The sequence below is a fragment of the Salmo trutta genome, chromosome 23, assembly GCF_901001165.1.
Source record: "Salmo trutta chromosome 23, fSalTru1.1, whole genome shotgun sequence".
NCBI lineage: Eukaryota > Metazoa > Chordata > Actinopteri > Salmoniformes > Salmonidae > Salmo > Salmo trutta.
In genome coordinates, this window is record NC_042979.1 from 16,558,646 (window position 1) to 16,575,643 (window position 16,998).

Sequence of the window (16,998 nt, forward strand, 5' to 3'; positions counted from 1 at the left end):
GGAGAAAGGCCTCAGTGGATGAGAATTATGAGTGGGATTCAGCTGATGTGTCCATTCAGCTGGGAGATCAAGACCTTGAAGGCAGAGGTATGAGAGCTATAATGTTCTTTTAAGACTGGCATGCCGCTGTCTGAGCGAAATATGTTCAGAACTGAGTTTAATAACACTAGCTCTGTTGCTTAAGAACAGGCATGTCAAAATCATTTTGCCCTCGGGGCCACATTCTGTCTTCACCGAGGCTTCATGGCAAATTGGGTATATTGCCTTGTCAAGATCTGCAAAAAAATATGATTTCTATCCAATCTTTTGGGACTTTTTGATGGTTCCGGACTGTCTACACTCTTAGGAGAAAAAAAGGTGCAATCTAGATCCTAAAAGGGTTCTTCTGCTGTCCCCATAGTAGAACCCTTTGAATAACCCTTTTTGGTTCCATGTAGATCCCTTTCGGGTTCCATGTAGAACCCTTTCCACAGACGGTTCTACATGGAAACCAAGAGAGTTCTATCTGGAACCAAAAAGGGTTATCCTATGGGGACAGCCGAAGAAGACCTTTGGAACCCTTTTTTCTAAGTGTAGCTTTCGTTTTGGGGATTGTTAGCAGGCTGAACACGGTAAAGACACTTAGGTATTTTTTAAAACATAGTGTTCTTCAGAAATTGTTCAATTTGATTGATTGACACCCCTGCTTTGGATTATGTAAGGACATTTCTAATCCCTATCCAATCTTCTCCTGCTTTAGGCCTGTTCTCCTCAGTTAGTCTACTGAAGTCTACTCCCAGCATGCACCATTCCAGGGAGGGCCTCAAAGAGTCAGTCCACTTCCAGGGTCATCGCCATGTGACCAGCCGCCACTCAGAACCCGAACCAGAGACTGTGATGTTCTGACAGCCCCATCCATCGCTAAGGTCAGCTCAGAGTGCTCATCTCTGTTATTGTGTGTCTGCACAGGAGCATTGATCTGTGTGATTGGCTGTGTTTACCCATGTCTCTCCCACCGTATGTATTTAGCTTTACTCTGTGGCTCTTATTGTGTTGGTGTTCATCTCTTTGTGTGCATCTGTCAGTCAGTCTTCTTCTCCTGTTGCTTTCTACTAATATCTCAGTGAATGTTTGTTTTATTTATACAGACTTCAAACAAGGAGGTGAAAATAGTGTGCCTTCATCGGCAATTCAGCATGGATGTACTGTTGTCAAAACTCTCATCCATGGGATAACCCTGACTGACTGGACTGGTGGATGCTCAGGGCTGAGTAAAGTAGTGGCTGGTGTTGTTCAGAGCTGTACCCACCAAAGAGGACTCTTACCACTGATTCATACAACTTAGTGGTTACATTGATTTCTCTCTGCTACTTCTATGGGATACTTGTACTATGAAACTTGTTACCAAGTAAGTGAAAAGGCAGGTACAATCTTTGGTCTTCCTTGCCCGTCATCATGGCACTGTGTACGAAAATACATAATTCATACTCTTGGACTCATGGAAGAACAGTTGGAGGCTCTTTTTATTGCTTTGAGAAAAAGCAATCCACCACTGGGCTGGCACTTTGTTCCACTGCTACAACACTTTCAACTTATGACAGAACTATGACGTATGATTGATTTTTCTGTGAGATGGAGAGAGAGCGTTTGAGAGGGCAGTATGACAGGTCCTTAAAATTAAGGAGGACTGATGGAGAATGTGCCGAAGAAGTAGGCTGCATCATGCCTTTTTTCACATTGTTTTGTTCCTGGTCTAGTGTGACCGCTTCTGCAGTACAACTATGAGCTCTGAGTAGACGATCAATAATATTACCCAGGAGGTTAACTCACTCGGGTTAATCAGATGTAGCTCTATGAAGAAGGATTGCTTTCTTTTCTACCCATATTCTCAATATGTAGCTAATCGAATCTCTCATTACTCTCTATTTTTAACCTCATTGATGTTGTGCAATGTTTGATCTGTCTAATGATTTTTTTTGTACCCAGAGTGCAGTAGTTTTTTTTGTGTGTGACTGAGGAGGGTGAGCGTTTGGCTGGTAATGATCACCTGTTGCTGGGATAAGTGAAGGCCGTTTTTTCACCAACCATGTGTAAAATGAGTGTTATCAGTGCGCATTATCCGGTGAGATTTTTTTGCTGTGTCTAATTTGGAGATGGAAACCTAAATGGTATTTTTTCAATAAGTCAATCTCTGAGTCATCCTAGTCAGGGAGGGAGATGGGAATTTACAGCTTGTCTGAAGAGTTAATTATGCCCTAGAATGCCTTCCAGCACAACGTCTGGTGATAGAGGAGAGAAAGGAGGGGCGCCGTGGGTGTGAATGCCTTTTGAGCTGTACTCACTCTGTTATCAGCTTACAACACCAGATCACCCCACTTACCCTCCATTTTAATTCCATCAAACATTTGTACACAGAAATGACTCCCAGAGAAATGTCAGTTTGTCCACTTTGGGTTTTATATATGTGGTATGGCTCTCAATAGCAATACACTGCCAATATACATGGAATATTTTCTTAACAGTTTGTTCCGAATCCTCAGACTGAATGCAAATGCAGTTAGATGAATGACTAGCCTAATCATTACTGCTACTGTGCTTTTGTAAACATGCATTGTGATTGTATAAGGATAAAGGTGAACTATTTTCAAGGTTTTTGTGCACGTTGTACTTAAATATATCCTTTTTATACAGAAAATTATTCATTGTTTTGTATAGTAAGACTAGTGTATTTCTTTGTATGATCTGTGCTTTGTTTGCTGATGATGCGCCGTACAAGAGATCCTTATATAAACACATTTTCCATATACCTGAAAATAAATACTTGTTCTATGCATGTTTTATTCAGTAAGTCAAAGCCATTAGCTGTCTCTTTTTATAATCCAAATGAGCATTTACTACTCGAACACATCGGCATGAACAACGAACCTGAAGTTGATGTGTTTACCTGAAATAATGAATTAGTAGCAACATCTTCGAACCCGTCTATCCCTCTTCTATTTCCTTGATATCACTTCTCACTTTTTCATGCAGTTGTGCTTTTTCTCCCGCAGAAGCATTCCCTTGGTCTCATTAACAGTCAGGAAGAGGACATCATTATGAAGCCATTAACAGTGTCATGATGCAGCAGATAACACTTCAATGGGAGAATCTCATTTGCATACTCCTCTTGTCCTCTCCTTGTCTCCTCAAAACCCATTGGAGGAGAAGAGGGGAGGGATTTTGAGAAGGAGTTTTGAGGAGGAGAGAGGAAGCGAGGAGTATGCAATTGAGATTCGGCCCATTTGTCTGAAGGACCTTCGGTACCTTTTCCACTAGAGCGTGTTGTTACTCAGCATATTGAACACCTTGTTTATGCACCGACTCATAGAACAATAATGAACAAACAAAGGTATCAATGTTTGAAGTTTATCAGTAGGTGTGACATTTGATGCCGGATGTTTTATAGAATTCTTTTAAAGAGCCACGCTTTAGACATGAAATTGAACAGGAAAAAAAGGCCATGTAAATGATGAAGCAAACTTTTCAGAGAATGTAATTGTCATAGATTCAAGACCGACTCATTCCAGTCTCTTCAAAAATACCCATAATATTTCAGGTAAAAGAGTTAAAAATACATGATTTAAGATCTAGATCAAGAATTGTGTGTTGACCATGGTCAGTTAAGTATGCTGTTGCCTTGGTGATGGATTGATGTTATGAATACATACGGTCGATTATAAAGCTGCCGCAGTTGAAAAATTAAATCACACGCATTTCCACTTCAACTTGCCCGGGTTATATGCTGTTCCTTGTGAAGAAGACACGTAGCTTCAAAAAGGACTAGACATACTGTGATGGATGTCAGATGATACTAAATTAGGTTTCTCATAGCCTATTTCTTCCCTCTCTCACTCACTTCACACAGCCTATTACAATTGACTGGGGCCTTGAGCCCAGAGAGAAGCACATTGAGTTGTGCGTTGTTCCTTCATTAGCTCGTCCTCAGTCAGGCTCACAGCACGACGCCATGCTGCATTAGTGAAAGGTGATGAGCATGGTTAAAGAGAGGACTCTGAGTGAACCTCCAGGAGCCAGGGGCAGGCACACATGCACACTCCGCAAGGACAAAGCACACACGTGTACACGTGCACACACGCAGACACGTACGCATGCCTGCAATCTCCCCCTCTCTTTTGCATAAACTCTTCAGCCCTATAGAGAGAGTGCTATTTAAACCTTCAACCCAAAGTGTACTTCCTCTGTGAGTTCCATGTCACTCATGGAGTTGTTTGCCATCCGTCCCTTTCAAGTTCATGTTTCAAGTTTTGTTAGTCGTGTGTACGGGATAGTCGTGGTATACACCGTCCAAACAAATGCTTGCTTGCAGGTTCCTTCTCGACAATGCAGCAACAATAAGAACTAATAAAAGATCAGTAGAATAGAATAAACATTTTAGCATATGTATAATACAGGCACAATTTATAGTCCAATATTTACATGTGTATTGGGGAAGTGGGGATTGGGGGCATGTGTTTTAAATTGTGCAGTATTTAACAATCATAATAAGAGTCTGGTAGCAGCAGTTGTGCATGTGTGTTAAGGTGCGGAGAATCAGAGCAGGTGATCAGTTCAAGTGTTCAGCAGTCTGATGGCTTGTAGATAGAAACTGTCTGGTATCAGACCTCAACTGTTGATATCAGATCTCATGCTCCGATATCATCTGCCCGACGGTAAGTCTGTTGAACAGCTCGTGGCTGGGGTGCGCGGGGTCCTTGATGATGCTGCCGGACTTCCTCAGGCACCGTTATGAGTAGATGGCCTGGATGGGTGGTGAACACGATCCCAGTGATGTACTGGGCCATCTTCACCACCCGCTGGAGGCCCTTGCGGACGTGGACGGAGCAATTTCCGTACCAGGTTGTGATGCAACCTCTCAGAACGCTCTTGATGGTGCAGCGGTAGTATTTGGAGAGGAATTTCTTCACCCGCCCAGGACGTAGATAAGCTGTTGCACCCTCTTGACAAGAGTGGTGGTGTTGTTGGTCCTTGTCAAGTCCTCTGTGATGTGGATGCCGAGGAACTTAACTACTGCATCTATACTGCAGTCCCAGGTCCTGTCCCCATGGTTCTCTGCAGCCCGGGATCCTGGAACCCTCTGAATGATTTCCCTTCACTGGCCCTGTCTGGGAAGAGCACATCCCTCGTTGGCAGACTGTAATTGGTTCAGAAAAAGGCATCCCTGCTTCTATCACTGTGACTTACTCAGTATCCCTCCAGGTCCCTCTTTCTCGCTCTCTCTCGCTTTGTCTTTCCTTTCTCTTGCTCTTTCCTCTCTCTCGCTCTCTCTCTGTCCCTTTCCCTTCATGCATCCAATCTATTTTAGTCTCTTTTTCTCCCTCAGCCCTTTCACGTCCTTCCTTCTCCCTCTCCCTCTGTCTCTCTCTCCCTGTCCCTCTGTGTCACTGTCTCTCTCTCCCTGTCCCTCTGTGTCACTGTCTCTCTTTCCCTGCAGCATGCCTGGCTGCGCGGAACATTTCCTCACGGCTGAAAGCTTGTCAAGCAGCACCTCTCTGTCATCGACTGATCTGCTCACATCTCACATCTCACAGCCACTAGTGAAGTGTCTCTGCCATTAAAGGTCAGCTTGTTGCCATCTGCCACCCACCACCATGCCAGTCTGTTACCTCCTGATTGGACAGGGGGAGGACAGAGAGTGGTACCTCCTGATTGGACAGGGGAAGGACAGAGAATGGGTCGAAGTGGGTGAAGTGCCCCAGGATGTTTTTTTCTATGGATGTTAAGGGTCTTTCCTAATGACCCTTAACATCCATAGGAAGTATCAGAGAGGCTATTATCTATAACTATATACTATCTCTCCCTCTTCCTCCAGCCTCTCCTTCTCAAGAATCCCCCCTGCTGTGCCGTTATCCTTCCTCTTTCACCATGACACAACTGCCTCTCTCCCCTCATGTCAACCAGATTTTCAAACCAATAACAATTTCTCTCCTGCCCCCAACCCCCCACCCTATCACTACATTATTACTCTGCTGCATTTCCAATTTTCTCCCATTCCCAGGCATCTCCCCCAAAGCTCCTCTGTTGCTAGCTTGCGTCAAATTGCTGCAGAGTTGAGACAGGCAGGGGTTTTGTTGGGCTCGTCCCAATGCTCCTACTCCTAAGAGACTCTTGCTGGGGCCGCCAAGTGCCAATAAACTTCAGAGAAACCTTCCCTGTGCCAGCCAATTATCCTCGGCCATTGTTGCCACCGTATGCAGAAGTTGTGCTGCAGTTTGAGTGTGATGGGCTACAGCCATAGGAGAGAGACGGAAAGTGTTGTTATTGATAGGAAGCTTGCCCTTGAGATATGAAAGACTGTGCAGTACCTTTTGCAATGTTGATTGTTGTCCATAGGTCAGATGTTATGTAGTAGGTGAGTTGAATGACCTGGTAGCATTCGTGGTTACACAATCTTACCATCACAATAGCTAACGACACATAGATACGGTAGGGAGTCTACCATATGACTTGTCTTTTTTCATAATTTCTTGCATGGCTGCAGGAATTACAATATGCTATTAGTAAGGCAATCAAGCAGGTTCCTGTGGCTGTCATCAGAATGCATCGAACTCTCCATTATTAATGAAAACCTCAATGTATATTAATGGTCATGCATGTTAAATGGTATGGATTTTACAGTGCCTGAATTGAAAATGGATTAAACATTTTTCTCTCACCCAAGTGAAAACAAGTTTAGACATTTTTGCACATTTATGGAAAATTAAATACAGAAATATCTAATTTACCTACTGTAATTATTCACACCCATAAGTCAATACTTTGTAGAATCACCTTTGGCAGTGATTACAGCTGTGAGTCCTTTTGGGTAATTCTCTTAAGAGTTTTCCACACCTGGATTGTGCAACATTTGCCCATTTATTATCTTCAAAAGTCTTCCAGCTCTGTCAAATTGGTTGTTGATTATTGCTAGACAACCATTTCAGGTCTTGACATAGATTTAAGTCAAAACTGTAACTCAGCCACTCAGGAACATTCACTGGCTTCTTGGTAAGCAACCGCAGTGTAGATAGATTTGGCCTTGTGTTTTGGGTTATTGTCCTGCTGAAAGGTGAATTCATCTCCCAGGGTCTGGTGGAAAGCCGACTGAACCTGGTTTTCCTCTAGGATTTTGCCTTTGCTTAGCTCCATTCCATTTATTTTTATCCTGAAAAACTCACCAGTCCTTAACAATTAAAAGCATACCCATGACATGATTCAGCCAACGCTATGCTTGAAAATATGGAGTGGATTTGTCCCAAACATACCACTTTGTACTCAGGACAAAAAGTGAATTGCTTTGCCACACTTTTTGCAGTTTTACTTTAGTGCCAGACAGGATGCATGTTTTGGAATATTTTTTTCTGTACAGGCTTCCTTCTTTCCACTCTGTCAATTAGGTTAGTATTGTGGAGTAACTACAATGTTGTTTTGTATATATAGTATATTTTACATCGATCCAGACAGTTTTTAAATGGATACTTCAAGATTTTGGCATTGAGGCCCTTTATCTACTTCCCCAGAGTCAGATGAACTCCTGGATACCATTTTTGTCTCTGCGTGCAGTTTGAAGGACGTTGCTAACTAGCGTTAGCCCAATGACTGGAAGTCTATGCGTATTCACCAGATACCCATAGATACCCATATACTTCCAGTCATTGTGCTAATACTAGTTAGCATTGGCTCGCAAAACTACCTCAATCTTCCTTCATACTGGACACTGAGACATAAAACTTGTATCCACGAGTTCATTTGAATCTGGGGAAGTAGATAAAAGGTATCATTGCCAAAATCCGAAGTATCCCTTTTCTAAACTGTCTGGCTCGATCAGTCAAGGCCCATGTAAAATACACTATATACACAAAAGTATGTGGACACCGCTTCAAATTAGTGTATTTGGCTATTTCAGCCACACCCGTTGCGGACAGGTGTATAAAATCGAGCACACAGCTATGCAATCTCCATAGACAAACATTGGCAGTAGTTGAAGAGCTCAGTGACTCAATGTGGCACCGTCATAGGATGCCACCTTTCCAACAAGTCAGTTTGTCAAATTTCTGCCTAAGTGCTGTTATTCTGAAGTGGAAACGTCTAGGAGCAACAACGTCTCAGCCGCAAAGTAGGCCACACAAGCTCACAGAACGGGACTGCCGAGTGCTGAAGCGCGTAGCTTAAAAATCGTTGGAAGCAACGAACCTTTGGAAGCAATGTCAGCACAAGAACTGTTCGTCGGGAGCTTCGTGAAATGGGTTTCCATGGCCGAGCAGCCGCACATAAGCCTGAGATCACCATGCGCAATGCCAAGCGTCGGCTGGAGTGGTATAAAGCTTGCCGACTCTGGAGCAGTGGAAATGCATGATCTGGAATGATGAATCATGCTTCACCATCTGGCAGCCCGACTGATGAATCTGGGTTTGGCGGATGCCAGGAGAACGCTACCTGCCCCAATGCATAGTGCCAACTGTAAAGTTTGGTGGAGGAGGAATAATGGTCTGGGGCTGTTTTTCATGGTTCGGCCTTGGCCCCTTAGTTCCAGTGAAGGGAAAACTTAACGCTACAGCATACAATGACTTTCTAGATGCTTCTATGCTTCCAACGTTGAGGCAACAGTTTGACGAAGGCCCTTTCCTGTTTCAGCATGACAATGCCCACGTGCACAAAGCGAGGTCCATTCAGAAATGGTTTGTCGAGATCGGTGTGGAAGGACTTGGCTGGCCTGAACTCAACCCCATCGAACACCTTTGGGATCAATTGGAACGCCAACTGCGAGCCTGCCCTAATCGCCCAACATCAGTGCCCAACATCACTAATGCTCTTGTGGCTGAATGGAAGCAAGTCCCTGCAGCAATGTTCCAACATCTAGTGGAAAGCTTTCCGAGAAGAGTGGAGGCTGTTATAGCATAATAATGCACATCATTTTGGAAAGAGATGTTAGACCAGTAGGTGTCTGCATACTTTTGGTCATGTAGTGTAGATTTAAAAATCAACCATCCCTTTGAAACATAAAAATCATATTTTTGTTAGAAAATAATTACCTGTATATATTTGAGGTTTTGGTTATGTATTATCGACTGACCGGATTACAGTCCACACAATACCAGGTTAGCCTTAGTCTGGTCTTTGACAAATAAATATATATACTTTCATTGACGTAGACAGGAAGGAAAAAGCGAATGATGTGGTCTGTTCACAGTGGGGTTTTCCGCTTCCTTCCGTTCCACTCTATTGCTTTCTCTCTTTCGCGCTCTCTCGCTCTCTTTCTCTGTGAACTCACACATCCACACACACAAACAAATTCTCAATAGGCATGGTTTCTCTCTCATATTTTTCAGTTACTCTGTCACCATTGTCCCTGTTATCCCTGTTATCCCCATTGTGCTCCTGATTAGAAAGAGATTGTCACCCCCAGCTCGTACTGTTTTACCAATATTGTGTTCCCCACCATGCCCTGGCACCTGCCTGTGCATTCTATTATAATGGTTAGAATTTACAAAGTGAACAGGCATCCCTCCCCCTTTCGCAGCTTTCATGTCAGAGCTCACTCAGTTATAATTGAGGCAGGCATGGTCTGAAATGCAGAGTGCAGTCTGATCTGGAAATCTGTTGCAGTTGTGTCATGAGTGTGAATATTACAATGGCTTTGTCTTTCCTGGTTTCACATATTGCCTTACAGCTAGAGTCAGAAATGGTGCCTGCATACATATGAATTAATAAATAAATACTGGCATTTCTTAACAAGGGGGAGGTTGGGAAGGGAATCAAAATGCCGTCATGATTTGGCTTAACTGACAGCTTAATGCTTCTATTTATCCAAAGGTATTGAAAGTGTATCACGAGCCAGAACACAAAAAAAATAAACTGCAAATGCATCCAACCATTTTCTAGAGTCACAATCTTGATGTAGTCATTGCTTGCAAGGAATACGGGACCAAATACTGAACTTTTGACTACTTTAATACTCTATAAGTGAATTTGTCCAAATACTTGTGACTTTACATGGGGGGACTAGATACAAAAAGTGCTTTCATTTCTTAAAGGTACAAAAGATATGTATGAAAATCACCATCTTTGGGGGTATTTTCATCTCTAATCCAAAATGCTCGATTATAGAGCCAAAGAAAAAAATGTTGCTTCACTGTCCAAATACATATGGAAGGGAGTGTACATTTAGGATGTCTCGATCCATACACCCTCCTTTTCAGATCCGTACACCTGGCTACCGTGTCAGCGTGCATTGCGCCCGGCCCGCCACAGGAGTCGCTAGAGCGCGATGGGACAGGAACAACCATGCCGGCCAAACCCTCCCCTAACCCGGGCGACGCTGGGCCAATTTTGCGCCGCCCCATGGGTCCCCTGGTCGTGGCCGGCTGCGACAGAGCCTGGACTCGAACCAGGATCTCTAGTGACACAGCTAGCAGTGTGATGCAGTGCCGTAGACCACTGTGCCACTCGGGAGGCCCCGGCATGGTTTAGTCAGTTTGTGTGCTTGTTGATTTCACCTTCCTCCCTAACGTGGCCTCCTGCTGTATTCCAGCTGCTTGACATTCCCAGGAGCACCCCAAGCTGTCACCTGTAGTCAAACCTCATCCACCCTGACAGAACAAAATGGAGGGAGGGGGCCGGGGGATGTAATGACTAGGGGGCTTGACAGCTGGGACTCAGGAGGGGGGCGTCTGGTGACATTGAAACGCCATCCTTCTGCGAAGAGATAAGAGACGGGAATGGATGCCCTGACAGACAGACAGACAGACAGAGAGACAGACCGACCGACGTGTGTACTAGAAGGGTTTGTGCTGCCTGTTAAACCAGGTTGCACGGTGCACCTGAGTGTTTGTCTCAACATCACTACCTTGGCAGAGTGACAGGGATACATCATTGATGTTTATTACCACCCTGTTGTCTCACTGCTGCTGCTGCTGGAACATTGTTACTTTGTGTTAGTTGTCACTGTCTGGGTTTAGTCAAGCCACAGTATATGGTGAGTTCGGGGATAAACAGTATATCTAATAGGATATCAACTTTTGGGTTATTCATCCAGACCATTAAAACCCCCCCATGTGGTTACAATCGTGCATCGCCTACATGGTTCCTATCAATATAAGGCTAGAGGTTTTCTAGGTATTCTTTTGCTTTCTTTGTGTTTGGTTTCTATTACATCAGGTTGTTTCAGAACTAGAATATTGAGGAAAGCAATCAGCTGATTACTTTCTTTTCCTGCTGCTTTGTCTGGCACTCGTCTATTCTATTCCTTTCTCAGTATTGCTCAGTGTGTTGCCTGAACGTCTGAGCCCGTTCTGTTGACAAAAGAGTGGTTCCTTGGTAATATTTTTTAAGTATGTTTCACCATGTTAGGGGAAAATCACGTGCTGTAGTTTAAACACTTTTATATTCTATTGTGTTTCCCATGGGGGCTTTGAATTTATTGCATAATTAGTTGTGTAAAATAAACCCAAAAATGTACCTCCAGCTCCTTTTCCTTTTCACTCTATAGTTAAGTTTACATTTGGTAATGAATTAAACAGCTCTATGCTATTAAAATGAGCTTTTGCTGACATCTTTATAAGCTGAGGATAAGCTTAATCAGAGGAGTGCAGACCAAGCACATTAGCCTACGTCCAACCAAACAAGGAGGAAATAAGTTCATTGTATATCAGGTTTATTTTTCTATTGCTCTACTAACCAACTAGACTTCTCTGGATTTTACATCTGTTTTTGTAACAATTATTTGAACAGGTTGTAAAAAACAAACAAAAGGAAACAGGAGACAGGTCACTCTGTTTAAATAACATTGAGATGTAAGCCACGCGAATCAACATATGACAAATGTAACACTGCATGTACAGTAAGCTATTGAAACCAAACCACACTAGCTCCAGTAATCACTGTAACCTTTGCCAATAGGGAAGGAGAACTGTCAACGTAGATTGTATGCATGTATTCCCTCTAGTCCTTTGGATTTGTGCGGACTGATGAACTGTCTCCACACCTTCTCATCACCTCATACACACACTTACCCACTTCTCATGCTTACTCCCCCATAGTGTTAGTTCACGCCTTCAACATGGCATGGCCCACTCTTTGACAGCATTACTGCGATCAGTCAAATGCTGTGGGGGTACTGGCGTTACTGCCGTTATGTAACCACCCAGCCGTCCTGATGGCTTCCTCATCCTCATCCCATCGTGGTGCAGGGCCCCAGGGAGAGCACAGTTCCTCGTTTCTCCTGCCAGCAGACAGGAGGGTAAATATGACAGTCATCGTCCGTGGGTGTCAGTTCTGTTTTTCCCTGTTATTTTTTTGCATGTCTCTAGTCCAACAGTTTGTTCACATCCCATTGGGAGGCCTGCACAGAGCTGAAACTCAATCTGTATGCCAGGAACTTTCTCCCCATCAGATCAAATGCAGAGTCATTTGATTCTGCTGCCTATGTCCTTGTCCCTGGAGAGAGGTGAGCTTTTATGTACAGATGAGTCGAGTGCATACAGTTCGCATACAAAGACGGTAAGTAACCATGGTCACACTAGCCTCCCGGCCCCATTCCCTACGTGTGCCTCTGCCAGCTGGGATTGTGTGTGCGTGTACACAGGTTCTGTAGAGTAAATTGGCAATGCATTTACTAATAGTAGACGTGACATGAATAACAGATGTTTAGAAGTAACATGAATGTCCCTTTTAAAGCTCCAATAATGTAGCTGTCTGCGATATAGAGAATGTTGCATCTCTATCTTTATGATTTGCATCCTCATGTCACCTAGCCAAAAAGGAAACTAGATGTATTTTATATGTGAGTGTTTCACCTCAGGTCAGTTGATTCTAGGAAGAAGAGATGATTCAGAGAGGCAAACGTCTGTCCATGTGAGGTCTGTCCCTAATGGACTGTAAATTAAGCTTCTTGCTTCCTGCCAGACCATTTTAAAAAATGTGGTATATGATCACACTGGTAATATATAATTTGTTGCATTACTTGTGAGGCACAGCTGAGTGAGCATACCTCACCATCCCTCCACGGAGAAAAGGGATACAGTCTTCCAGCTGATAGCCAAACTCAAGTTGCGCTGCATTATTTCTGCCTCGTGCGCCAATTCATGTTGTTACTGCTATGACCAGAGAAAGTGAAATATTCCTCAATATGAAAAAAGCAGCAAACCTCTAATAATAACAACGCAATCTTATCGGAACACCACGATGGGATTCATTGCAGCTGCACTGCTGGTTGTAGCATGAGTGGCTTATAAAAGTGTTGAACAAATTGTTGACAATGCTGAATAACAACTTAAATGTCAACTTACTCATAAAAACAGCAGCTCTTTGCTGTATTTGTTGAGTCTCTCTGGTCATGGGTTTAAAAGTTTTGAAATCTCACAGTATCAACTTTGCTGTACGTTCAAGGCTTCTTTTTACAGTCTATGGCTCGAAGAAACTGTGCAGACACAAGAATCTGAGCTATCTGATTGGCCAGTCAGTGGTAGGCCTATAGGTGCACTTGATTTGCTCTCTGGACCTCCCGGGTAGGTGGAGTTATACCTTCAGACTAGTGGTGCAACGGATCACAAAACTCACGGATCAGATCGCGGTTTTGAGTCACGGATCGGGTCATTTTTCAGGTCATCCCCCAAAAAATGGGAGACTTTGCTTTCCATTTATTATTTAAAGAACACTTAAAGCAAGGAAATGTTGAAATAAAATCTTAAAATAAAATATTCAGTACTCAATTGTTAAATTAAAGTGCAATATGAGGCATGATACCTTCTTCCTTTGAACAATAGTGAATGAAAAAATAGCCTGTGTCCACATCATCAAACAAAAGTAAAAAAAAAGAGAAAGAAAGCAAAGCAGACCTGAGCTTATAACTTCAAATTCTGTTTCAAAAAGATGAGGATGTCTACATTGTTTGGGGAGAGGGTAGACCTCTTCGCAGTCACTATGTCCCCTGCCGTGGAGAACACCCTCTCAGTCACTATGTCCCCTGCCGTGGAGAACACCCTCTCAGTCACTATGTCCCCTGCCGTGGAGAACACCCTCTCACTAGGAACTGACGCAGCCAGGTAGCGTCTTGCCATCATGGCAATGTGAGGGTATTTACACTTTTCCACCATGCCAGTGGATCACCATCCACTGGAATGCCACTTGCTGCCTTGTAGGATGCCACCTCCTCTTTTGATGGTGTTGGAAAACATCTTGTCTGTGTCCTTGCTCGCAAAGGTCTCCCCGAAAAGCTCCTTCATGGTCAAATTATTTAGTGGAGGAGATGCCTCTGAATCTGCTCCTGTCGGCTCTGTGGCTTGACCCTGCAGAAAAAATGACGATTAAACTAACTAATTATTTATTTTCTTATTTCATAGAACTATAATTGTGGCAATAATATTTTAATAAAAGCCATTATTATTCAAAATAAAAAAAAATATGATTCTAATAGCAATAGCATAGATTAAGATTAGACTGCAGTATATTTATTAAGTAATCCACTCTTATTTAATTTTTTTTACCTCTTCAGTGGCCGCAATCTCAGTGGTGAGATCACTGTATGTCCTCCGGCATAGGGCAGGGTCTAGGTGAGACAGGGACTTGATCCTTGGATCCAGTGCAGTAGATCTATGAAGGTAGTCCTGTACATTAGGGGGGTATCTGGGGTTCAGGTCCTCTCTAATGGCAGCCTTGACATCTCTAGTGATGGTGCCGTCTTCCTCACTTGGGACCCAGGTGTAGAATCCTGGTTTTCAGAGGTAGGATCATGGACACAGACGGTGCAGTTTCAGTGCTCAGTAGGGTTGTAACCGTTTTGAGGGGTTTGAGCACCTGGAGGAACTCCTCTGCCCTTTCATGTCATCATCAGACAAGGTGACAATGTCTTTAGTTTTTTTCCAGGATCTTGTCTGTCAGTGCAGAGTATACAGCTGCCTGCTGCTCAAGATAGCACTCCTACATGTCATAAGTGGAGTTCCATCTTGTTGTGACATGGTGTATGAGCTTGTGGGTCGGTAGCTGTAACATTTCCTGCTTGGTCTTAAGCACAGGAGCGGCTGTTGTGCTTCGGTGGGAAAGGGAAACCACCTTCCTGATCTTTCCAAGGAGGCGGTCCATCTGGTTCACTGAGATTCCCCTTTTGGATGCTAAATAGATCACATGTGCTGGACTGTGGCCCCAGTCCAGCTTCTATCACTGCATTTACTTGGTTCTTGGCATTATCTGTGGTGATTGGGATATTGCTATTGGGGCTCTCAAGCTTCCACTCTGCTACTGCTCCTAGCAGTACCTGCACCATATTTGTAACTGTGTGACTCTCATAGAGGGGGAGTGTCTGTAGCACCAGACTTTGCATCTCCCACTCCTCTGTGGTGTAGTGAGCAGTCACAGTCACGTAGCTTTCCGTTGCCCTGGAGGTCCACTCCTCTGTGGTGTAGTGAGCAGTCACAGTCACGTAGCTTTCCGTTGCCCTAGAGGTCCACTCCTCTGTGGTGTAGTGAGCAGTCACAGTCACATAGCTTTCTGTTACCCTGGAGGTCCACTCCTCTGTGGTGTAGTGAGCAGTCACAGTCACGTAGCTTTCTGTTACCCTGGAGGTCCACTCCTCTGTGGTGTAGTGAGCAGTCACAGTCACATAGCTTTCCGTTGCCCTGGAGGTCCACTCCTCTGTGGTGTAGTGAGCAGTCACAGTCACGTAGCTTTCTGTTACCCTGGAGGTCCACTCCTCTGTGGTGTAGTGAGCAGTCACAGTCACGTAGCTTTCCGTTGCCCTGGAGGTCCACTTCTCTGTGGTGTAGTGAGCAGTCACAGTCACGTAGCTTTCCGTTGCCCTGGAGGTCCACTCCTCTGTGGTGTAGTGAGCAGTCACAGTCACGTAGCTTTCTGTTGTCCTGGAGGTCCACTTCTCTGTGGTGTAGTGAGCAGTCACAGTCACGTAGCTTTCCGTTGCCCTGGAGGTCCACTCCTCTGTGGTGTAGTGAGCAGTCACAGTCACGTAGCTTTCTGTTACCCTGGAGGTCCACTCCTCTGTGGTGTAGTGAGCAGTCAGTCACGTAGCTTTCCGTTGCCCTAGAGGTCCACTCCTCTGTGGTGTAGTGAACAGTCACAGTCACGTAGCTTTCTGTTACCCTGGAGGTCCACTCCTCTGTGGTGTAGTGAGCAGTCACAGTCACGTGGCTTTCTGTTACCCTGGAGGTCCACTCCTCTGTGGTGTAGTGAGCAGTCACAGTCACGTAGCTCTCCGTTGCCCTGGAGGTCCACTCCTCTGTGGTGTAGTGAGCAGTCACAGTCACGTAGCTTTCTGTTACCCTGGAGGTCCACTCCTCTGTGGTGTAGTGAGCAGTCACAGTCACGTAGCTCTCCGTTGCCCTGGAGGTCCACTCCTCTGTGGTGTAGTGAGCAGTCACAGTCACGTAGCTTTCTGTTACCCTGGAGGTCCACTCCTCTGTGGTGTAGTGAGCAGTCACAGTCATGTAGCTTTCTGTTACCCTGGAGGTCCACTCCTCTGTGGTGTAGTGAACAGTCACAGTCACGTGGCTTTCTGTTACCCTGGAGGTCCACTCCTCTGTGGTGTAGTGAGCAGTCACAGTCACGTAGTTTTCCGTTACCCTGGAGGTCCACTCCTCTGTGGTGTAGTGAGCAGTCACAGTCACGTAGCTTTCTGTTACCCTGGAGGTCCACTCCTCTGTGGTGTAGTGAGCAGTCACAGTCACGTAGCTTTCTGTTACCCTGGAGGACCACTCCTCTATGGTGTAGTGAGCAGTCACAGTCACATAGCTTTCCGTTGCCCTAGAGGTCCACTCCTCTGTGGTGTAGTGAGCAGTCACAGTCACGTAGCTTTCTGTTACCCTGGAGGTCCACTCCTCTGTGGTGTAGTGAACAGTCACAGTCACATAGCTTTCCGTTGCCCTAGAGGTCCACTCCTCTGTGGTGTAGTGAGCAGTCACAGTCATGTAGCTTTCCGTTGCCCTGGAGGTCCACTCCTCTGTGGTGTAGTGAGCAGTCACAGTCACGTAGCTTTCC

General features: G+C 44.6%; 1 protein-coding gene across 2 annotated transcripts in view; it reads left to right on the plus strand.

Moving 5' to 3' along the window:
* The window catches only part of igsf9a (immunoglobulin superfamily, member 9a), a 29,718-nt gene extending 26,885 nt beyond the window's left edge, over positions 1 to 2,833 (plus strand). For both annotated transcript variants that reach the window (XM_029709247.1, XM_029709248.1), the window contains exons 20-22: positions 2 to 87; positions 740 to 905; positions 1,128 to 2,833. In XM_029709247.1, the coding sequence (XP_029565107.1) occupies positions 2 to 87; positions 740 to 885 (232 nt within the window). In that variant the 3' untranslated portion in view covers positions 886 to 905; positions 1,128 to 2,833. The remainder of the gene's footprint in view (position 1; positions 88 to 739; positions 906 to 1,127) is intronic.
* The last annotated feature ends 14,165 nt before the right edge of the window (positions 2,834 to 16,998 follow it).